General features: G+C 50.8%; 1 protein-coding gene across 1 annotated transcript in view; it reads left to right on the top strand.

The window, feature by feature from the left end:
* The window catches only part of LOC106503194 (microtubule cross-linking factor 1), a 33,382-nt gene extending 17,642 nt beyond the window's left edge, over positions 1-15,740 (top strand). Inside the window, exons 3-5 of the mRNA XM_018063991.1 lie at positions 3,921-4,073; positions 8,661-8,708; positions 11,870-15,740. Coding sequence (XP_017919480.1) covers positions 3,921-4,073; positions 8,661-8,708; positions 11,870-12,462 — 794 coding nt within the window. The 3' untranslated portion in view covers positions 12,463-15,740. The remainder of the gene's footprint in view (positions 1-3,920; positions 4,074-8,660; positions 8,709-11,869) is intronic.

The following is a 24,275-nucleotide window of genomic DNA, read 5'->3' as shown; positions in this document are numbered from 1 at the left end:
CTCGAGTCTGTCTGTTCTGCCCCCTCTAATCTGCCCTCCAATGGTCTTTTAAAAACACAAATCATATCATGTTCATTTCTTGCTTAAAGTCCTTTAATAAAGTCCCAGTTCATTTAGCATTAATCCACAACTCTTAACATAGTTTACAAGTCTTTGGGAGATCTTTCACTTGCCAAACCTCACTTCCTGCAACTCTCCCCTAATACTTTACACTTCAGAATTTCACCACCAGTGGCCATGTCTCCATTCCTCAAGACCACATAAAACACTTAATCACAAAGCTTGGGGACTTCTCCAGTGTGGTCCAGTGGCTAAGACTCCTTATTCCCAATGCAGGGGACTGGGTTCAATCCCTGGTCAAGGAACGAGCTCCCACATGTTGCAACTGAGTTTTCATGCCTCAACTAAAGATCCCGCATGCCATAACTGACCCAGCACAGCCAAATAAATGAACCAGCTCTTTTTCAAAAGCTTGGCATATAATAGGCACTCAGTAAATGTGAGCTGTCATGATTATTCCACCTCTGGGCTTCACAGATGCTGTTCCCTGTTTCAGGTGTTCTTCCCTTTACCCTTCTAACTCCTCCTCCTCCTTCAAGTCTGTATTAGTGTTCTATTGCTGCATCAATTTATTATCTCACAGTTTCCAATGATAGGAAGTCTGGCACATTCTACTTGGGTCTCACTCAGGGTCTCCCAAGCCTGAAATCAAGGTGGGCCTGCATCCTTCTCTGAAGACCCATCTAGCGAAAGATCTGCTTCCAAGATCCCATTGGTTGTTGGCAGAATTTGCTTCTTTGTAGCTGTAGGACTGGAGTCCCTGTTTTCTCACTTACTGTCAGGGACCATCCTCAGCAACGAGAAGCCTCGCTCGGGCCCTGCTGTGGCTGCCTCCACGGGCTCTCTCACAGCTGGGCAGTTTTTCCCTTCTAGCGTGCATGCCTGCTCAGTCACTCAGTTGTGTCCGACTCTTTGTGACCCCATAGACTCCTCTGTCCATGGAATTTTTCAGGCAAGCACACTGGAGTGGGTTGCCACGTCCTACTCTAGATCTTCCCCACCCAGGGATTGAACCTGTGTCTCTTGTATCTCCTTCATTGGCAGGTGGATTCTTTACCTCTGAGCCACCTGGGAAGCCTTTCCTGCTTCTAGGCCAGCAGCCAAATATCCCTCAGGCTTCAGATCTCTTCCTACAGTAAGAGCCCTTTGAACCCGCCTCACCCAGAATAATCTGATTTTTTTTTAACTCATAGTCAACTGATTGGAGATCTCTGTAAAATTACATCTGTAAAATCCTTCACCTTTGCCATATAACCTGATCACAGGAGTGAAACCTGTCATTTTCACAATCCCACCCATACCCAAGGAGGGGGGACAAGATAGGAGAGTGTGTCTTCCAGGGGCTGGGAATCTTGGGGACCATCTTGGAATCCTTCTTGCCACAAGGTCTCAGCCTAAAATCATTTCTACAAGGAGACCTCCCTTGACTCCTAATTTAAACTAGGGCCCACTTTATATTCTTACACATTACTCTGCAGATTTCTTTCATGGCTTTTGTAGGTTGTCGTTTTTAACTTATTTGTATTGTTTGCTTGATATTGATTTATTTGGCTGCATTGGACCTTAGTTGTGACAGGCAGGAACTTCACTGCATCGTACGGGATCTTTCATTGCAGTGCACAGACTCTGTGGGCTTAGTGGGTCCTTGGCATGTGGGATCTTAAGTTCCCCGACCAGGGATCAAACCTGCATCCTTGCCACTGCAAGGCAGATTCTTAACCACTGAACCACCAGGGGAGTCCTTATTATTTGTTTGTTGAATGCACCTATTTATATGTTTGACTCTCTCCTCCTCACCCTGTGAGAATAGAAAGCAGGAACATTGTTTTGTTCATCACTGTGTCCCTGTGCCCAGCACAGTGGTTGGTAATGTTAGGTCACTGAATGAATGCATGATGAGCAAATGAGCGAATGTGGGCAGGGATTAACCTCCTCACACATTAGACAGAGAGGAAAAGAGATGAAGTGTTGACTGAGCCAGGTCCTCTGCTACATGCTCTAGAATTTCTATTTTCATTTAACCTTCATAATCATCCCAGGACTGTTACTATGAGTAGCCTCATCTTATAGAAAGGGAAAGCAAGGTTCAGAGAGGTTAACTTTCTTACCCAAAGATGCACAGCGAGGAACCGAAAGATCTAGGATTCAAACCCAGGACTGTTTTCAGTGTAAATACTGGGAAATTTCTTTGGATTCAAAAGACTTGGTTGGAGAACGGGATCTGCTGTTGCTCACTGGCCGTGTGAACTGGCACAACTCACTTCCGTTCTGAGTCTGGGTCTTTGTGAAACGGAGGTGGTGGTACCTACTGAAGAGCAGTTGGCAGAAGTAAAGTCATGTGCATGACGTTCCCTAAACATAGCAGAGCGGTCAGTAAATGTAACCAGTGATTCCCACAGACCAAAGAATGCCCCCACCCAGCTGAAATGAAAGCTCACTTGGTTGGATTAGGAAAGCCTTGGAGGTACAAGGAAAGGGGGCCCCAAGAGAGGAACCTGTGAATGTGAGGTTCTCATTCTCAGTCCTGCTGGCTGTGCTTCTACCAAGGACAAGCTGGATTTGCAGAGGCTTACCAGCAGTTCTGTATGAAGGAACCGCTGCTGGACAGAACAGTCCATCAGCTGGTTTTCCTCTCCCCTGGCGAGGCATCCCTAGGGCAGGTGGAGGAAAGGCCTCCACAAGCTTTGGGAGTCCCTGGCAGAGGAGGCATGAGCTCTGAGTCCTGGACGTCAGAGGTCTGGGCTTCCTCTGCCCTCTGCCTCCTGTTTTTGCCCTCTGCCTATGCTTTCCCAAGATGCTGATCATCACAGAATAGACTCACGGGGAAAGGGGCAGGGTCAGAAGAGGGAGCGCTAGAGAGCCAGGCCATCATTAGGAGTCAGGGATGTAAGTCTTCCTCTCCCACCAGAGTGTCAGAGCTTCCACCAGGGATCTACTCCTTGGGTCTCCTTATCACCCTCCCCCACTCGCCTTGGGAAAAGGGCTTCTACTACCTGCCTTCAGCCCATGGAATTAGTGTCAGTGAAACATTCATCAGACCTTCCTCCTCTGTGACCTAGAAGAGCCCAGAGCCCTGGGTTGAGGTTAAGTCAAAGAAATGCAGTTGAATTGGAGGAAGGTTGTGCTGTAACCATCAAGTGTGTACTCAGTCGCTCAGTCGTGTCCAGCTCTTTGCAACCCCATGGACTGTAGCCTACCAGGCTCCTCTGTCCATGGGATTTTCCAGGCAAGATACTAGAGTGGGTTGCCGTTTCCTCCTCCAGGGGACCGTCCTGACCCAGGGATTGAACCCACATCTCCTTCATTAGTAGATGGGTTCTTTACCACTGAGTCACCTGGTAAACCCTCTAACCATCAGTCCTGCCAACTGATGGTTGCCCTTGAACAACCGTCAAGGGCAGAGCTGGAGAGGGTTCAGGATTCACCCTCTCCACAATCCCCTAATTTTACCCAAGAGAAAACCAAGAGCCTAGAGAAGGGGAGAGCTTGCCCGAAGTCACACAGCTGGTTAAGAAGCAGACTAGAACCCAAATCTCTGTCTCTTTTTACTGACTTTGCTGCTCCATTCCTTTTCCTTGCTGTGATATAGAAGAGGCTAAAGTTTCGTGGGGGCAAGGAACTAAAGTCATTCCCTCTGAGCCTCTGGTTCTTCATCTGTTGAATGGGAATAATCATACTTCCTGCTAACACACCCACTTGCTTCAGAAGTTTCAGTGAGTAAATACAGGGGGCATGACTTCAGGGGCAGAATCATCTACCTGGTACAGCAGGACCCCAGATTGAAGATCACTGAAAGGATCTGAAGGTGGACAGGGTGGATGGGCCCGGAAAATGTGGGTTCACCTTGTTATCCTCCCCAGGTGGGGCCCAGGCCTGGGTTGCCATGGACACCGTGTCCCTGGAGCATCAGATCCAGAGCGTGCAACGCCACATCAGCTTCCTGAAAAAAGAGCAGATGGCCCTGCTGCGAGACCTGCACCTGGAGATCCTGAGGCTGCAGAAACGCTGCTCGGGTGAGGCCTGGAGGGATGCTGGGGGCGACTGTCAGCAGCAGCACTGTCTCTGATGGGGTGCACGCCCTCAGCCTCCCTAAGCCAGGCAGGTTCTCATCACCCCTTTCTCATGGTGAAGAAACTGAGTCTCGGGGAAGTGAGACACGGAACGTTTAAGCACCTCCCAGCCCTAAGAAGCCCTCTGTCTTGGACTTCCCTGGTGGTTCTGTGGTTAAGACCTCATGCTTCCACCACAAGGGCCACAGGTTCGATCCCTAGTCGGGGAACTAAGATCCCATGTGTTGTGTGTCATGATCAAGAAATAAATTTATTAAAAGAAATACACAAAAAAATAAAGAAAGCTGACAGTTCATAGGCAGGTCCATGCTCAGCTTGAGGCATAAGTGATGAGGAAGCCAAGTATCCCACACTGTCCCGAGGAGTAAGCACTTCCTCTCCCTGAGGGCTGAGTAAGATTTAGACATGCTGAGATATTATGAGGCAATGAGAATGGAGAAAACTTTGCAAAGGAACAGCATGGCAACATCCAGAAGGTAGGAAATCAAAAGTTCATGAAAAGTTCTATTTGACTGGATTACTCCCTACTTAAAGCTGATGAGAAATACGGCTGGAGCCAGAACATGGAAGACCTTGACCGATATCAGGATGGCTAAGAAGTTTGGCCTGTCCTCCTGGGTAGTAGGGAGCCACTGAAGGTTCTTGAGCAACCTCATGCTACCTTAAGAAACTCAATCCAGCAGTTGTATGGCAGATGAATTGGTGGGAGAGGGAGGCAGGGGAACTAGTGACAGGTCCAGGGGAGAGAGGAAAGCGGATGGAAAGGGGAGGACCAGTGGGACGCAGAAGGACCTGGCAACCAATCAGATTTGTAAGCAGGTCAGAGGGAGGCAACAGGGATGATGTAAACCTCATGCCTGACCTCTACTCTTGGACCTCAAGTCTCAGCTGCATGGCCCTCTCAGAGGCTTGGCCGTGGCCCAAATGCTCACCCTGCATCTTCAAGTGCAGGCCTTAGAGCCAGTGATTCAGTGTCTCAGCTAGAACAGCACAATCTCATCATTGTACAAATATGTAAACTGAGGCACAGAGACAGAGAGTGAGCCTCACAATGTATCAGAGTCAGGATTAGATCCTAGGGCTCCACATACCCAGTTGTGAAGCGTCTGTGGCTTTTTTTCTGGACACACCACGCAGCTTATGGGATCTTAGTTCTCTGACCAGGGATCGAACCCTCGGCCCCTGCAGTGGAAGCACCGAGTCTTAACCACTGGACCACCAGGGAAGTCCCCTCTGCTGCTTTCCACCCATCCTCTCCCCAGCATACTCAGATTTCCACTTCCCTTCCCTCCCCTACTTCTGGGAGTCTCCCCCTTCCCCAGAAAGAAACTGAGGCTCAAAGGGTTTGAGTGACCCACCTGGCTTCTCACTCTATGGCACGAGAAGCCACCAGTCCTGACCTTCAGCTACCACAGTCCCCTCTAGCTCCATATATGGGTTTAGCTGCCACCTGCCAAGACCAGACTTCTTGTCATCTCCCCCAAAGCCTGACAGGCAGCAGAGGCCAGCCCTTGGGGGCATGGATGCCCTACACCATCTCACTCCTGCCTGATGCCACTTTTTTACTGTAGTAATGACATTAAAGGGATATTGACATGAGTGAACCCTAAGACCCTGTAGCTCTTTCTCTAATTTCTTTTTGCTTCATAATAATTCTGAAGACCTGGGTCCTTCCACTCAGGATGCAGGCCAGGATCCCAAGAAAATGGGTTGCTGTTGTTCCATCACCAAGTCATGTCTGACTCTTCACGACCCCATGGACAGCAACATGCCAGGCTTCCCTGTCCCTCACCATCTCCTGGAGTTTGCCCAAGTTCATGTCCATTGTATCAGTGATGCCATTCAACCATCTCATCCTCTGTAAGAAAGTGTAACAGGCAGGAACAGAGGGCCTTCAGCCCCCACCCTCCTTCTCAGACAAGTATGGGCCTGCAGCCTCTTGGTTATTGATTAAAGAGATAAAAATAACTCTGGGCTGGCCTGGAGCAGCCACTCGTGGGGCTGAAATGACTGAATAAGGCCCTCCCTCCAAGGGGTGGAGGAGAGAGTGGGAGAGGAGAGAGGACAAAGGAGATGTTTTTAAAAAGAGATTAAAGAAGGATCCAGAGAGTGCAAAAGGATAAGAGTGAGAAAGGGCTGGTATAGGAACCAGGAGGGCAGGGCTTAGGGAAGAACCTACCCAAGAAGGGGCGATAATTCAAAATTAAAGGGGCTTGAGAGGTAGGTAGGTGTGTTCTGGTTGGGAAGGTAGCTTGGATGATAATAAGAGCTGATTCAGCTAGACTGGGCCCTTTATTTCTTTTCTCTTAGTAAAGAATCTGCCTGTAATGCCAGAGACCCAGATTCGATCCCTGGGTCAGGAAGATCCCCTGCAGAAGGAAATGGCAACCCACTCCAGTATTCTTGCCTGGAGAATCCCATGGACAGAGGAGCCTGGAGGCTGCAGTCCATGGGCTCGCAAAAAGTCAGACACCACTGAGCGACGAACACTTTCACTTTCATAGGTGAGAAGACGGAGGCACAGAGAGGTGTCACTGGCCTGCGGTCACACAGTGCGTCTGACCTCACAGTGTGTGTGCCTGCTAAGTCGCTTCAGTCGTGTCTGACTCTTTGTGACCCCAGAGACTGTAGCCCACCAGGCTCCTCTGTCCATGGGATTCTCCAGGCAAGAATACTGGAGTGGGTTGCCATGCCCTCCTCCAGGGGATCTTCCCGACCCAGGGATCGAACCCGCATCTCCTGCATCACCTGCATTGGCAGGCGGGTTCTTTACCACTAGCGCCGCCTAGGAAGCCGGTGCCCTCATGGATACTCATCTAAACCACCGGGACTCTGGCTGGAAGAGAAGCAGGGAGATCTGATGGATGAGGGAGTGGAGCCCAGCTGGGATTCTGTCTCCCCTCCTCCAACTCTGGTGGTTAAAGGCTAAGGAGAAACAAGCCCACAGGCAGTTAGTGACAGAGCCAGAGTCCCTTGGGCTACTCCCCAAACCTAGTCCAGGGCCCCACTGGGTTTACATCCCAGGGCCTTGGAGGAGGGGCCAGGTTGGCCCCAGGAAGCCCTGGGGGAGGTTCAGGCTCTGGTCACACCAAAAGGCCCAGGCACTCCAGGCTCTCTGTCTCCTGGAAACAGCTGGCCTCCCCAGGGAAGGCACCTCCGGTAATGCCCTTGGTATCTAGAAGAGCCTGGTGAGGGCAGCGAGGAGGGGCGGGTGGAAGGCCCACAAGGTGAGTCTCTTTCTGTTGGTACTGCCAGACAGTGGACCCGGGGATCTGCTACCTTCCCCCACCCCCACCTTCACACCTTCTCCCTTTGGGCACAGACTGCGTCCCTGCAGGTACACGCAGGTGCCCCTGAGAGGTGCCCTCTGTCATAGGCAGCTGCCCCTCCTGGGCTCCCTCCTGCCCTTCTCCCAGCCCTTGAGCCCTGATGGAGTTGGGATGGAGTGGAGTGGGGAGCGGGCTGGAAAAACAATCAGACTCAGCTGGCTGAGGGGCAGGTCTCAAAGGGATGGGGACTGGGGACAGGCGGAGGAGGAGACTGCTCCTGCACTAGTGCCCTTGGGGGGCCCCTTGGCTGCTCCCTGCCCCCCCCGTATGCCCTCAGCACCAGGTGCCTTTGCTTCACTAGGTGGCTCTGTCCTTGAAGCTCCTCTCCCTCCTCCATGGAATGTGGCAAAACCAGGACCTAGAAAGGGCAGGGCTTGTGTTTAGAAAAGAACCTGGGCACAGCAGTACTGGCTGTGAAACCATTGAAACACACATGTCCTATTGGTAAATAGCCACCACCCTGAATCCCCTTTTAGTGTCCCCAGGCAGCCCACCCAGGACACTCCAGCCTTCCCAGACTAACCAAACCACCACCATAGTGGGAGGTGAAAAATCTCTTGTTTTGTTTGAATTGGTGGGTCTGACTCTTTGCACTCCGTGGACTGTAGCCCGCCAGGCTCCTCTGTCCATGGGATTTCCCAGGCAAGAATACTGGAGTAGGTTGCCATTTCCTTCTGCAGGGGATCGTCCTGACCCAGGGATCGAACTAGAGTCTTCCTGCGTTGCAGGAGGATTCTTTACCAACTATGCTAAGTCAGACCCTACCCAGACCCACCAATAGACACTGAAAGGTCTATGCCCTGCACAGCAGGGGTCCGCCAGAATGGCTCTGATTGGTTGGCATGTTAAATATTTGTACATCACCTCTGGAAAGGAGCAAATACTCCCCCCACCACCAGCCCCAAAAGCAAGCCTCCGTCCCACAAGGGTTGAACTAATCCCCAAATTCAGGACACAGAACTTATATTGGAAAGATCTCTGGACTTAGAATCAGGCAGATCAGGTTCAGGTTGTGCCTCTGATACCTCTCTTTCATCTCTTTCCCCCTGGACTGCATTAAAATGGGTGTGGGGGTGGTTTAGATGGTTTCTGAGCATCCTTATTTTCAATTTTACTGGGTTGTGAGTCTTAATCTCACACACATACTCTCTCTCTGTTTCTAACATACACACAACTGCCTTTTCTTATCTCTGCCCCCCAGAACTGACCCATGACCTGGAGGTGAGAGAGGCCCAATCGCACCAGCAAGGTAAGAGAACAACTGGCCACCATTTCCCCACCACTTAGGACCCACGCCTTCTCCGTGCCCAGTCGAGACCTGGGGATAGCCTCATATGCCCACTCAGCTGGGTGACCTTGTGCAGTGAGCAACCAGCGCCACTGTACATGCAGGGCATCCCTGTCTCCATCCAAACTGGGAAAGTGAAAGCAGGAAGGAGATGCTTTCCAGGAAGTGCACGTGCCTGACTTCATTCCTTTGTGACCCACCTCCCCAATCTTCCCATCCTTGTGCAAGTGATTCTCACGGTCAGTGTTCACACTCGCCAAGATGCTGAATGTGAAGATTCAACATGATGGCGATAGGAGGTCTTTGACTTCAAGGAACTTAGTCTAGAGGAGGAGAAAAGAGACACGTGCACATTAGCAAATTCTTCATTTTACAGAAACAGGACTTATTGTGAGTGTAGCAGTTCCACTAAGGTGTTTATAGATTATCACTTCATCCATAAAATGGGGAGTAGTATGGGGAGATAGCATTCAGTGAGTGTAGAGTTTCAGTTTTGCAAGAAGAAAAAATTCTAGAGATCTGTTGCACAACAATGTGAGTATATTAATAGTACTTTAGAGCTAAAAATGGAAAAGGAAATGGCAACTCACCCCAGTATTCTTGCCTGAAAAATCCCATGGACAGAGAAGCCTGACAGGCTACAGTCCATGGGGTCCCAAAGAATTCAGACATGACTGATCGATCAAGCATACACATCCTTAACCATTTTTAACATACAGTTAAAAATGGTTGAGATGGTAAACTTAGCTATTTGGTTTTTTGCCACAATTAATTTTTTCAAATGGGAGGGACTGCATCTTAATCCCCAGGTTATATGATCTCTGAAAACTAGGATTGGGTGTTACCCATTGCCTTCCAGTACAAGCACATTACCTGATATGGAGAGGGACTCAGTAAATGCTTGATTTAAAATGAACCACAAAAGTAGTATTTCTTTGGCCAGAAGGGTTTTAAGAATGGACTTTTTGCCATGTGAATGTGCTCCTTATAGATCAACAGCTACATGACCAAGAGTTAGGCACAGGAAAGGCTGGAAGGTTAAAGTAAAATGTTAGAAGCCCTACAAATTACCTGCATGTTCATGCATAAAGATCTAAATACTTATGAAATTGAGCTAATTCTGCCCACTATAAGTGGCAGTTGTGGGCACCCTCTTGGTGCATAGTGCTTGGAGGAAGGGGAGGCGGATCCCCAGATATCAGGAAAGAACAATTGTGTGACAGCTGTTGCTTTGGGGCCTCCCAGGTGGCTCGGGGTAAAGAATCTGCCTGCCAGTTCAGGAGACGTAAGAGACACAGGTTTGATCCTTGTGTTGGGAAGATCCCCTGGAGAAGGAAATGACAACCCACTCCAGTATTCTTGCCTGGAAAATCCCATGGACAGAGAAGCCTGGCAGACTACAGTCCATGGGGTCGCAAGGAGTCGGACACGACTGAGCACGCACTCATAGCAGTAGCTTTTACTCTACCTACTGTTCTCCCTCTGAAATGGCTTTTGGGATCATCTGGACCCCTGTGCCTTGGGTTGTTGCTCTTTTATTTTTTTAATAAATATTATTTATTTGGCAGCACCAGGTGTTAGTGGCATGCAAGACTTTTTTTTTTTTTAAGTTGCAGCATGCAGGATCTAGTTCCATGAACAGGGATTGAACCCAGGCCCCCTGCATTAGGGGCGAAAGAGTCTTACCCACTGGACCACCAGGGAAGAGTCCCCAGTGTCCTGGTTTTTATCCTCTCTCTCACTGGGCCTAAGAATTATTTTTCTTTGTTCTCATTTTCTATGAAAATCACTTGGGGATTTTCCTATCCCCTTTAGAGTCATATTTTACCTTCCCTTGGTCACCTTTCGGCTACTGATATCCCCATACTCACTCACGTGTGCCAGTCTTGGGATATGGTCCTGGCTGAGATGGAGCTTATGATTCAGGAGGCAGGAGTCCTCAACCCTGGGGGCGTATTAGAATCACCAGGAAAGATTAAGAAGCATCAGTGTGCTGGTCCAACCCGGGGAGAGTCTGATTCAGTCCTAATTTGTTAGGGCCCAGGAAACTGTTTTTTAAAACTCTCTAGGGAATTCCCTGCTGGAACAGTGGTTAGGACTCTGTGCTCTCACTGCCAAGGGCCCAGGTTGGATCCCTGGTCAGGGAACTAAAATCTCACAAGCTACAGCTTCAAAGATCAAAATTAATAAATAAAGCTTTCTGGATGTTTCCAGTGTATAGCCAGGCTTGAAACCGAGTGCAGTGGGCAAAGACAAGCAATAAACCCCTAAAAGGGCTTCCCTGGTGGCTCAGACAGTAAAGCGTCTGCCTGCAATGGGGGAGACCCGGGTTCGATTCCTGGGTCGGGAAGATCCCTTGGAGAAGGAAATGACAATCCACTCCAGCACTCTTGCCTGGAAAATCCCATGGACAGAGGAGCCTGATAGGCTACAGCCTATGGGGTCGCAAAGAGTCGGACACGACTGAGCGACTTCACTTTTCACTTTTATGAAGGAAGCAAGGTTCACAGCACACTGATTCCCCTTTTCCGCTCACTCCCAGTTCTTTCAGTCCCTTGTTCCTGTGTGTCTCTCCTGCCACAGGGCTTTTACACAAGCCCTTCCTTCCGTGGGAAGCATCCTTCTCTTCTCTGTTCACTACTTAATCCCCATTCATCTGTCAGATCCTAGCCTCGCCTTTTCTCTGCTGAGCAGCCTTCTCCGATTAGGTCACAGTCTCCTGTGACAGTCGTGGTGTTGGCAGGCGTCACACATGCACCTACACACTCTGTTGTGATTGCGTACCGTACATCTCCCCCTGTGCTTACTGAGAGCTTCGTGAGGAACTGTTAACCACCCTATCCGCAATCCTCAACACGACGCACAGAGTCAGGGCTCAACAAATTGTGGAGTGAATAATTGGTCTGGGAAGGGTTTGCTCTTAAGGGCCGCGCGGAAGAGTTAGAGGCTCGGCCAAGCAGGCGGCAAGAGCTGGGAGGAGGAAAAAGGCAGGCGAAAGAGTGAGCCCGAGCGCTGCGGGGCCTGCAGTCGGGGAGGTGCGGGGCTCCGCTCCGACGATTGGTGAGCGGCGCAGGTCCGGCCAGGCGGAGACCCTCACTCTCCCCTCCCTCTCCCCTGCCCAGAGCTGGCGTCCCGGGAACTGGAGAGCAAGTGCCGCGCGCTGGAGTCGCAGCTAGCGGAGCGAGCAGCCGCCAACGCGGAGCTGCGGCGGGAGGTGGCGCAGCGCGAGGCGCTGGTGTCGGCGCTGCGCTGCAGCCTGCGCGCCGAGGAGCGCCGCTTCCTGGAGGAGCTGCGTCGCCGCAGCCACCGAGCCACCGTGCTGAGCACGGAGCTGCAGAAGCACACCGAGGCGGCCGCCTACCTCTCCTGCCAGCTGCATGCGGCGCGCCAGAAACTGCAGACTCCGCGCCCGGGGCCCGGCGCCGCCGCCACCGCCGAGCCCCGGACCCGCCGGCGCACACAGCGGGCCCGCCGCCCGCCCGCCGCCGAGGCCGCCGCCAAGGGCCCCGGCCGGGACTGGGCCGCCTGGGAGCGTGCGGCCGGCGTCCCGGAAGACCTCGATGCCATGCCCGACCCCGCTCTCTTCCTCTACGCCCGGAGGCCCCAGCGGCCCGGCGGCCGCAGCCCGCGCCAGCTGCCTCCCCAGGAACCCCCGGACCAAGCCGGCTCGCCAGCCGCGCCCCGCCCGCCCAGTGCGCCCGCGGACCCGGAGTAGGCGCGGGGCGGGCGGGCGGGGAGCCGGAAAAGGCTGGCCCGGGTTTGACTCGGCTCGGGCCAGGGCGGATAGGGTAGGGGCGGGTCCCTGGGGCCGAGAGAGCCAGTCCCTCCCCCCGGGAGCGGGCGGAGGTGGCCCCTGCTCCCCCGCGCGTCCCAGCCGCCCCCGCCTTTTGTATTTCCCGAGGCTTTGAGCTGTCGCCGCAGCTTTGAGCTCTCCTCTCCCGCCGGAGAGCTCCTCCGCCGGGCCCAGCGAAGGCACTTTTTTTTCCTTGGAGAGGACTCACAGTACCGATCCTCATCTGGTCCCCACCCTGCCACTGGGAGGGGATGGGGCGGGAGTCACGCCCTGACCCAGGAAAGTGACAATCGTTTGGCCGTAGCGGGGAGGCCGGGCTGGCCTACGGAAAGGAACCAGAGTGGCCCTTAGCATCCTTAGGCCTTCCAGCTCCCCGCTGCGGCCTCCCCCAGACCTGCACGGCCGCCCTTCCCTCCCAGCCTGCCTCCGAGGGGCGGTTCGGGCTGGGGGCTAAGAGGCTGGACCTTCTCCCTCACATCCCCCCGCCCCCACCAACCTGCTAATAGATCCCTACAGGTTAGCACGGAACACTTTAGAAGACGCCTCCCCCACAGCCTCTGGTGGGGGGAGTGTGGACCTAAGGAAGTTTGAACTTCTGGAAATTAGCACCCATAGACCCTTAGAGAAGATTACAGAATGGGTTTGGTGGCAGAAAACTGTCTCCAATTCTCAGTTCTTCCCGGGTATGTAGACGCCAAGGACACGCCAGAGTCGGGCTGATGGAAGGTTAAAAACTGTTTTCAGGAGGTAGCTGGGAACCTGAAGGCTGCCCTGGGAGTTTCCCTAGTCCTGTTTATTGGTGCTAATTTTGCCCAGCTTCCTAATTAGCTGGTTGCACCCAGAGGCAGGAAGAGGGGCCCTGCTTCTTGGAAGTGGCAGCTGTTGATATAAGTTTGAGTGTGCTGGGGGCGGTGGGCGGGGGGATGAGGGGAACGCAGGTTAGACCCCGGCCTCGCCCTCGCCAGGACTGCCCGCATCCTATCAGACCTGACAGCGGCCGGGTGTTCAGTGCCCTTTGTCTAGGTTAGGCAGTGGCAGACGAGAAGACTGCTGCCCCACCTCCTAACGCGCTTCTCCCCAGCTCCCCCTCACGACCAAAGGCGGGAAGTGCAGCTCCAGTCCGGTTCATTGCTCGCACCTGAGTCCAGCCTGGAACGACAAATCCCTAGAACCCTGTCGTCTCGTGCCATCCCTCTTTTGTTGGTCGTGCATCAAGTCCGAAGTGCCTGTGAGGTCTTCCAGGGGCCACCAATGTAGGACATGGGGCAGCAAGAGGCCTTGACCTCACTCACGATGCCCCATCCCAGCAGGTCCTGATCCTCTGCCTGGGGCTGAGACTTCTGCTTGTTGCCCAGAGGTCTGGGAGGTCTCCAGGGGGTGATGAACCCTTTTCCCATCACGGCCCCATGAAAAAAAGGGGAAAGATTCCCAGTTACACCCCCTTTCACTGTATACGTTAGAGGGAGCAGGACACCGGTGAGCATACAAACGTGCAGCCCCCTCCCAGCTCAGGACTGCTGAGACCACTGAGCAATAAGCAGGCCTGGTCTGTGTCCGCCACTGGGGAGCCCTGGGGACGGGCAGTGCTGTCCAGTCTAAAGGGCCTCGGGAGTGGCCTAGAGTCCTTCCTCTGCCTGCTCCCACCTCTCCGCTCCCCAGCCTCTGTGGTTGGACCTCTGCCCTCTGTCTCCCCTTAGGTGTGGGTGACTCACGACCCCTTGACCCTTGACCTGCTGCCTTCCTTTTCAGAACATGTCTGAGGAGGCCTCTCTCTCTGCTCGGGGCTGTGCTCACTTGAAGGGGCCTAGGACCCTGGGAAGGAGGAGGGAAAGGGGGTCTTTCTGGAGGCACCCACCCAAACCCTCATCTTCCACAACCATACTTTCGGGGTGAACTGGGTGACTTTGTGATGTCAGTTCTTCTACAGAGATGGGGAAGTACTCTATCCACCCGCCCACCCGCTAAAAGCCATAGCTCCACCCAGCTGGCCTCCCCCGGCTCTATAGCAATAGCCCTCTTCCTCCTTCCTTCCTCTGTGCCCAGGGAGCCCGGCTGGGGGCCACCACAACACCCCCACCCCCACCATCCTCCCTGGTGGCCTGCCCGCCTCTCCCCAGGTGATGCATCAGCGCGTCCCATGCTGCTGCTCTTCCAGCAGTAGAGATGACTCTTGTTCCTGAGCTACTTGGAGATCCCTGCCCCCCGCCCCCATTAAAGGTCTTGGAGTGCTGGGGTGGCTGACTCACTGACTCTCAGCTGAGGTGTGGGGGTGCCTGGGAAAGGAAATAACGCACCCATCCCTCCCCCCTCCACTCAGCAAGCTGGGGGAAGGTCCAAAGCAAATACAGGGTTCCAATTTTAACAGAAATGCCCCCTCCCCATCCCTCTCCTGGAAATAATAGATGAGAAGCTTTCCTCCTCCAGAACCCCCAGGGCGCCAAATAAAATGAATAAGACTGGGAATCAGTGATCTGCCCTTGGCCTCAGTGGCGGGGAACTCCCCAGCCTTGCCCTCAGCTTCTGGCCCTCCCACTCTTCTAGCCTGGGGGACCCACCCTGCCAAAGGAGAGACCCCCCTCCTCGAGCCTCTGACAAGTTTGGGTGACTAGAAAGGATATTGCCTTCCCTCTCCCTGCACCCCCCCACCTCTCCCCTCTTTGCTGCACGAATCCCATTGGGGGAGGGGTGTGTTGACACAGACACTCAGGGGCCCTAGTTGCAGCCAGGAGCTGCAGGTGGGGACCCCTCCCCATTCTGGAAGCCAGCCTGGGACCTGTGGGCAATACAGCCTGAGGTTTTGTGCCCCTGTCCCCGCTCACAATGGCCTGCAATTTGGGGGACCAGTCCGGGGCTGAAATGGGGTAGCCCTTCCCCAAAACATGCAGCAGACTACAGGTCCCCCTGATGGAGCAAAAGGAGGTCAAGAAGGTGTGGAGCAGCACCTCCTCTTTGTGGGGAGCCAGGATTCTCTAAGCAGTCTCGCTGAGCGGCCAGCCTTGAGTAGCGGACCTGTAAGGCTTCAGAAACACCTGGCAGGAGCCCCACAAGCACGGCAGAGGGATCCTGCTCCAAGTTCTCTGTTGGCTGCGCTTTTTAATCCAATGCTTTTCAGAGTGTATTCACTCACCTACAGAAATAGAGCCCTGTGCTTTAGGGGTGACTGTCATATGCCTTATTCTTAATAAAATACCTGAAAAACACAGAAGTCAAACTTTTTTCTATGGGCACTCCACCCCACCCCCCACCACCTGATTGGGCAGGTCTGTGGAAGGGCTGTGGAGGAGACAGAATGGTTTGGGAGTTAGCCAGTGGAGTAGGGGGATGGTGGTGAGACTGGGAGCTGAGACTCCTGAGTCCCTGATAACCCTCACATAAGGCACAAGGCTCTCATCTGAGATGTCCTGAAGCTCAGGCTAGCCTGGTTTCTCTCCATACCACCCCAACCCAAGGGAACAAGCAAGACCTTAGATCAGAGGCTCCTGGCTAGGGTTGGCAGGGGTAGATCAGAAGGGTTTTATGCCTGGAATTGCCCATTGTTCTGGCCCAGAAGCAATCCTGGGCTTCTGGATATCTTTGGCAATGCTGGTTCTCCTTCCCTGACACCCATCCCCATATGATGCAGCTATGAGAAGCCCAGTGTCCCAGAGAAGAGCCCTAATCTTATCCTCCGCTCCTGAGAGCTGTCCTGGGACTGCCATTTGGGAGCTCAGCACACTCAGCACCTTCAGGCCCACACATCTTCAGCGTAGGCCTGTGTTGTTGATGGCTCCTGGAGCAAAAGCACCAGCTCTGAGGTCTAAGGATGCAGAGGCCATATGCATTTTGCCTGCAACCTTTCTTCTGATAACAGTACCTTCTCCCTTGTTAGTCCATGGGCTTCCTGGTGGTTCTAGTGGTAAAGAACTTGCCTGCCAATGCAGGAGAGACAGAGAGAGGGTTGGATCCCTGGGTTAGGAAGTTCCCCTGGAGAAGAAAATGGGAACCCACTCCAGTCTTCTTGCCTGGAGAATCCCTAGGACAGAGGACCCTGGGGGGCTACAGTCCATGGAGTTGCAAAGAGTTAAGACACGTCTGTAGCAACTTAGCATGCAGGCATGTTAATGCACGTGTTGGGGGCGGGGACTATCCCCACCCATGTGACCTAGGTCACACTAATTGGGTTAGAGGTGGGCATGCAACTCTAAGCCGATGAGAACCCATCGGCTATGGAAAGGTAACCCATACTGTTACCTTTCATTTAACACACAAGTTAGGTGTTAGGGATACAGCAGGGAAACAAACAGGACTACTGCAGGACACATTCTTAGGTGGCTAAAATGGCAGAACATCATCCTGGAAGACTGGCCATTTGCCTCAGGGATGGAGCTACCCAAGCATGAGGCTCCACAAAAAAGTAAAACCAAGAGAGACGGAGACAGGGACTTCTCCGGCAGTCCAGTGTTTAAGACTCTGCACTTCAATGCAGGGGGTGAGGGTCTGATCCCTGGTAGAAGGAATTAAGGTCCTGCATGCCATTCCACGTATCATGCAGCCGAAAATTAAAAAGAGAGAGACAGAGAACTCCTTTATTTTTTTTTTGTCATGAGTGTTTAATTCTACCTTGTAAGAAATTTTATTGAAATACATTTGATTTACAATGTTGTATTAATTTCTGCTATACAGCAAAGTGATTGAAATATATGTGTGTGTGTGTGTATATATATATATATATTTTTTTTTACCTTGCCTATTCTTTTCCATTATGGTTTATCACATAATATTGAATGTAGTTCCCTCTGCTATACAGTAGGAACCTTGTTGTTGGACAATTCCTGACAATTAAGTTGCCTGGACCCGGCTGTGCCTGCAACCCATATACTAGTGCCCTCTTCAGCTATATAAACCAATAAGCTCCTCTCCCACTTTTGTTTTTAAATGATCAGCATTAATTTGTAGGTTTTTATACTTTTTATTTTAACCTAATTTTAGACATAGAGAAAAGTTGCAATAATGATACAGATTTCCTCTATGTCTCTCACCCAGCTTCTAATGTTAACATCTTCTTTTATCATAGTGCAATTATCCAAACCAAGAAATTAACATTGGTACATGGCATTATGTGAACCATGAAATTCCAGATGTTCAAGCTGCTTTTAGAAAAAGCAGAGGAACCAGAGATCAAATTGCCAACATCTACCGGATCATCGAAAAAGCAAGAGAATTCCAGAAAAAAAAAAAATCTATTTCTGCTTTATTGACTATGCCATAGCCTTTGACTGTGTGGATCACAATAAACTGTGGAAAATTCTGAAAGAGATGGGAATACCAGACCACCTGACCTGCCTCTTGAGAAATCTGTATGCAGGTCAGAAAGCAACAATTAGAACTGGACATGGAACAACAGACTGGTTTCAAATAGAGAAAGGAGTACGTCAAGGCTGTGTATTGTCACCCTGCTTATTTAACTTATATGCAGAGTACATCGTGAGAAACGCTGGGCTGGAAGAAGCACAAGCTGGAATCAAGATTGCCTGGAGAAATATCAATCACCTCAGATATGCAGATGACACCACCCTTATGGCAGAAAGTGAAGAGGAACTAAAAAGCCTCTTGATGAAAGTGAAAGAGGAGAGTGAAAAAGTTGGCTTAAAGCTCAACAATCAGAAAATGAAGATCATGGCATCCAGTCCCATTACTTCATGGCAAATAGATGGGGAAACAGTGGCTGACTTTATTTTTTCGGGCTCCAAAATCACTGCAAATGGTGACTGCAAGCCATGAAATTAAAAGACGCTTACTCCTTGGAAGAAAAGTTATGGTCAACCTAGACAGCATATTAAAAAGCAGAGTCATTACTTTGCCAACAAAGGTCTGTCTAATCAAGGCTATGGTTTTTCCAGTAGTCATGTGTGGATGTGAGAGTTGGACTATAAAGAAAGCTGAGCACCAAAGAATTGATGCTTTTGAACTGTGGTGTTGGAGAAGACTCTTGAGCATCCCCTGGACTGCAAGGAGATCCAACCAGTCCATCCTAAAGGAGATCCATCCTGAATGTTCATTGGAAGGACTGATGTTGAAGCTGAAATTCCAATACTTTGGCCATCTGATGCAATGAGTTGACTCATTTGAAAAGACCCTGATGCTGGGAAAGATTTAGGGCAGGAGGAGAAGGGGATGACAAAGGATGAGATAGTTGTATGACATCACCCATTCAATGGCCATGAGTTTGGGTAAGCTCCAGGAGTTGGTGATGGACAGGGAGGCCTGGTATGCTGTGGTCCATGGGGTCACAGAGTCGGACATGACTGAGCGACTGAACTAAACTGACATGGCTATTAACTAAACCATAAACTTTATTTGAATTTCATTAGGTGTTCCCCTAGGGTCTTTTTTCTGTACCAGAATCCCATCTGGGGTCTCACTGCATTTAGTTATTTTTTTCTTAGCCTCCTCCAATTTGGAGCACACTTTTAAAAGCCATTTTGAGTTGGATTATAGTGCTTTGTGAACTCCATGAGTGGGCTTCCCAGATGCCTCAGTGGTAAAGAATTCACCTGCCAATGCAAGAGACACGGGTTCGATCCCCAGGTAGAGAAGATCCCCCGGAGAAGGGAATGGCAACCCACTCCAGTATTCTTGCCCGGAGAATCTCATTGACAGAGGAGCCTGGTGGGCTACAGTCCATAGAGGCACAAAAGAGTTGGATGTGACTTAGCAAAGAAACAACAACAACAAATCCCATGAGTCCTGACAATATCCAAGAGCAATCACTGGGGGAGAAACAAGTGGACCCCAACTAATAAAGTACACTGAAGGAAATATTTGCAGAACTCTGGGGTGAGGGGTGAGGGGGAGTGACTCCTTCCAGCTATCAGGACTGAAAAGTAGTTTAACAGACTCAGTGGTATCTGAGCTTGATTTCACAAACCTGGGACTTTCTCCTCTTTTCTCACGATGCTTCTCCCACAGAAGTTGGCACTGAGAAAAGGTAAGTAACTTATTCAAGGTCACATAGAGAAAGAATCAGGGATGGAGATAGACCAAGTCACATATAGTCATACACAGGGGATTGGTTCCAGGACACTCCCCCAAACTCCATCTCCCCCCACCCCGCCTCCTCTGCAGATACCAAATATGAGGTTACTCAAGTCCCTGATATAAAATGACATAGTATTGGGAATTTCCTAGTGGTCCAGTGGTTGAAAGTGAAAGTGAAGTCACTCAGTCATGTCCGACTCTTTGCGACCCCATGGACTGTAGCCTACCAGGCTTCTCAGTCCATAGGATTTTCCAGGCAAGAATACTGGAGTGGGTTGCCGTTTCCTTCTCCAGGGAATTTTCCCAACCCAGGGATCGAACCCGGGTCTCCCACATTTTAGGCAGAGGCTTTACCCTCTGAGCCACCATTCTGCAGTTCCACTGCTGGGACCCCAGGTTTGATCCCTGATTGAGAAACTAATCCCTCAAGCCCTGTGGTGAGGCTAAAACAAAACAAAACAAAAAAGCCATAGTTCTTGCACATTGTAGACTGTGGACTTCCCCTGGTGACTCAGATAGTAAAGAATCTGCCTGCAATACAGGAGACTCAGATTTGATCCCTGGGTTGAGAAGATCCCCTGGAGGGAATGGCCACTCACGCCAGTATTCTTGCCATGGAGAGAAGCCTGGCAGGCTGAGTCATGGTGTCGCAAAGAGTCAGACACGACTGAGCAACTTTTGCTTTTTCACTTCCCCTTATGCTGGATTTATCTATTTATTCTTGGCCACACCGATGTAGGAGATAGACGGGCTCCAGGTTAGGCATTTACAACTAACCTCTTGTTTGCATTCTCTGAGACAAGAGATAGGTGGGCTCCAGTTAAGGCATTTACAATCAGCCTCCTGTTTGTCCTCCCAAATGGAAATAATAACAGAAACAGAGTAAAGAGCCAGTGTTTGTCACTAGTAAACAACTTCAGGTAATAGTCATGGTAAGGACAAAGGAGGGGCAGAACCCTATCTGAGTAAAGGATTAAGGGATGTCCAGGCCCTCCTCTTTTAGGACAAGGGAGACACTACACATGCGCAAAAGAGGCTCCTTGTGGGTCAAAAGTCAAGGGATAACGCCAGGCCATCTTGAGTCTTGCTCCTCCCAGAAGCCTTCACTTCAAGACCCAACTTGGCTGAGGGGTGCATGTGCACCCCAGGGGAGGGTCCCAGGATAGGTCAGGTGTGGGAAAAGAAACCAGATAATTGGCCTGAAGGAAGACAGACTCAGAAGAACTGACCTCTACAAATGTGACCTCACTGCCTCTTTACTTTGCTGTTCCCCCTCACTGGGGGGAATACCCACACACTTCCTTTCCCTCTGTGCGTCTCTGCCTTGCTCCTATCTCAACTGAACAAACCGTTTCTCCAAGTGCTCTCCCACTTGTTGTTGTGCTATGTTTATAATAATAAATTGTACCTGCATTTACAGTTTCCGCCTCCATGATAAATGTGTTTTTCATTGGGGGCAAGGATCCAGGGAAAATTAGCTTCTAGCTCCTAGCCCTTGCTGGTCTGGTCACTAAGATTCTTGGTTTTGATTTGGGCTACCCAGATTTAATACCTGGGAAGGGAATTAAATCTCACTTCACACCACAGCTCACTGGTGCCTCACCGAGATCAGCACCATTCAGCTTGGGGGACCTTAGTTCCCCTAACTGGGATCCAATTCAGGCCCCTGGCAGTGAGAGCTCGGAGTCCTAACCACTGGACTGCTGGGAATACTCATTCCTGTCCTATACTTTAAATCATCTCTGCTGCTGCTGCTGCTGCTAAGTCACTTCAGTCGTGTCTGACTCTGTGCAACCCCATAGATGGCAGCCCACCAGGCTCCCCCGTCCCTGGGATTCTCCAGGCAAGAACACTGGACTGGGTTGCCATTTCCTTCTCCAATGCATGAAAGTGAAAAGAGAACTCGCTCAGTCGTGTCCGACTCTTAGCGACCCCATGGACTGCAGCCCACCAGGCTCCTCCGTCCATGGGATTTTCCAGGCAAGAGTGCTGGAGTGGGGTGCCATTGCCTTCTCCAAATCATCTCTAGATTACCAATAATTCCTAGTACAATGTGAATGCTATGTAGAGTTCTAAATACAAAGTAAATGTTGTGAAAATAATTGCAAGTACAAAATAAATGTTGTGAAAATAATTGCAAATACAAAGTAAATGTTGTTAAATAGTTATAAATACAATGTAAATACTATGTAAGTAGTTGCCAGTGCAGCAAATTCAAGTTATGCTTTTTGGAAGTTTCTGGAATATTTTAAATATATATATATATATAGAAGAGTTCTCTGGATTTCCCTGGTGGTCTGGACTTCCCTGGTGGCTCAGACGGTGAAGAATCTGCCTGCAATACAGGAGACTAGGGTTTGATCCTTGGGTCAGGAAGATCCCCTGGAGAAGGAAATGGCTACCCACTCTAGTACTGTTGCCTGGGAAATCCCATGTACAGAGGAACCTGGCAGGCTACAGTCCATGACCACGACATGAGTGACTTTCGCTGGTGGTCTAGTGATTAGTGTTTGCATTTTCATAGCTGTGGTTCAGTCCCTGCTCTGGGTATTCCCTCAAGCCTCTTGGTACCTCCAAAAAATTTATTTATTTATTTTTGATCCACAGTTGGTTGAACCTGCCTGTTCAACCAACTCACAGATGTGGAAGGGCCTACCTGCATATTGATTCCTACCCAGTGTATCCCAGAGGGGGAGACAGGCAGCCCTGGCCACCCCATCTCAGTTCCTAGCTCCAGCCTCTGGGGATCAGATTTGAGCCTAGGATGAGCTAAGATCAGACCTGTAGTAAGTACAGGAAGTATGGCCCAAGCCTCTGTTTGTCCCTGGACTTTTATCTCCCTAGGCAGCTTGGGAAGGGACGGCCCCCCGCTGCGTAAACATCTACCCAGGACTTAGGGATCCCCATGTTCAAATAGAGAAAAAGGAGAGAGAAAGAAGAAGGTGGAGAGGGATCGGCCTTAGGGTCCTCCCAGACTACTCTGGGGCTGCTGGGCTGAGCCCAGAGTCACACCACAGAGCAGAGACATGCAGTGTCAGCACCAGATAAGTCCCAGATCATTTTTTCAATCCTTTCATTTCATAGATCTGGAGACTGTCACCCCTTTCCTCCAGGCAGCTCTGCCCGCACAGGCTGGGGTTAAGGGAGATGGAGCATTTCCTCTCTTATGGGTTCCTAGAATCAGGCCATTGAGCTAGGGGACTCCTTCCTGCAATCCAGTGGGGCTGGGTTCCAGCTCATCTCTCCACCCCCTTGGGAACTCTGAAAATGATGGGGGGAAGTAGCTATGCCCAGCTGAATGGGCCCATCCATTTTAACAATAATTAGGGAGGTGGGAAGCTTCAAACAGATTAATTATATAGGCTAGATTTCAACCTTGATAAACCTCCCTCTGTATTTACTTAGCATCTTTACCCAGGGGCCATAAAGACAGAGACAGGGAGTGCCACCCGGGCAGGCAGCCTTGAGGATGGAGAGGGAGTTAACAGGAGCCTGCCAGGGAAACAGGAAGATTCATTAAAGCCAAGTTGCAGGTTCTCAGGCTGCGGGGACTGCTTAGTCACTAGGCCCCTGGACTGACTGGTCATTAGCACTCTCACTGACAGCATGCACTCACAGACCTTGAGCATAAGGAGGACGCAGGAGTAAGGCTAGGGCCAGGTAGAGGCTTGTGCTCTGCCTGGTGGGTCTCAGCTAGGCATCATAGAAATAGTTTGAAGCTCTGGATACAAAGGTCAAAACACACAGCCCATAAAAGGAATATCTGCAGAAAAGCCCAGATATTATAAATAATAAAGGGGTCGAAGGTTAAACCCCATGGAGGCCTCTAAAGGATGGCTTGACTGCCTATACCCAGGTCCTCCATTTAACCAACTACTGTGGATTAAACGCTTACTATGCAGCAAGCTCTGGAGAGATGCTGGGGATACCCAGATAAATAAAGGACAGTCCTTGACTTCAAGAAGTCCCCTGGTCTGGTTCATCTCTGATCTTCCTGTAGCATTGAGCTCTCGAAACCTTCGCTTAAAAGATACAGTGAATCACCAAGTATTTTACACTATCTAAAGTGCTTTGATAACCATTATCTCCTCCCAACAACTAGGTGAGAGGCTAAACAAATGGATGTTTTTATCTGACAGAGGCATCTCCTGCAATTCAGAGGAGTGAAAGTCAAATGCCTTGCTCAAGTTTTCTAGAAAAGACAAGGCAGAGGTTGCAGGATGCAGACCACCAATCCTCTGTGTCAGGTTCACGTACCACCTGACTGCGCACCTTCCATGTGGTGGGCAGTAGTCAGGTCTTGCTTTTATTTCCAGCCTTCTTGTGTAATAGTCCAAACTCATCTCCCTCTTGTCTAGCTCAGTGCCCCTTATCCCCCACACCAAAGCATTTCTCATCTTCCTTTCTCTTGGTTAAACGCTTAATGCCTGTCACTGGTTCCCCTTCCCATCACCGGTACTCCAGGACGAAGTCCACTTTCCTTTGCAATTTTTAAGAGGCCCTAGGCCTGCCCCAGCCCACCTCTGCAGCTGCAGCTCCCCAGTTCCCAGCAGTTCTGGAATATGTCTCAAGGGCTTCCCCCATGGCCTCCTGGCCTTGTGCAAGGAAGACCCTTCCACTCTCTACTTCAACTCACTGGCAAGACCTGGTAAAATGTCACTGGGCAGCATTCTCTGACCTAACTTCTCAGTCCCCACGAGGTCGCAAACATCTGAAAA

Source organism: Capra hircus, chromosome 19 (assembly GCF_001704415.2).
Source record: "Capra hircus breed San Clemente chromosome 19, ASM170441v1, whole genome shotgun sequence".
Lineage (NCBI taxonomy): Eukaryota > Metazoa > Chordata > Mammalia > Artiodactyla > Bovidae > Capra > Capra hircus.
This window is presented reverse-complemented; position numbering and strand designations above follow the sequence as displayed.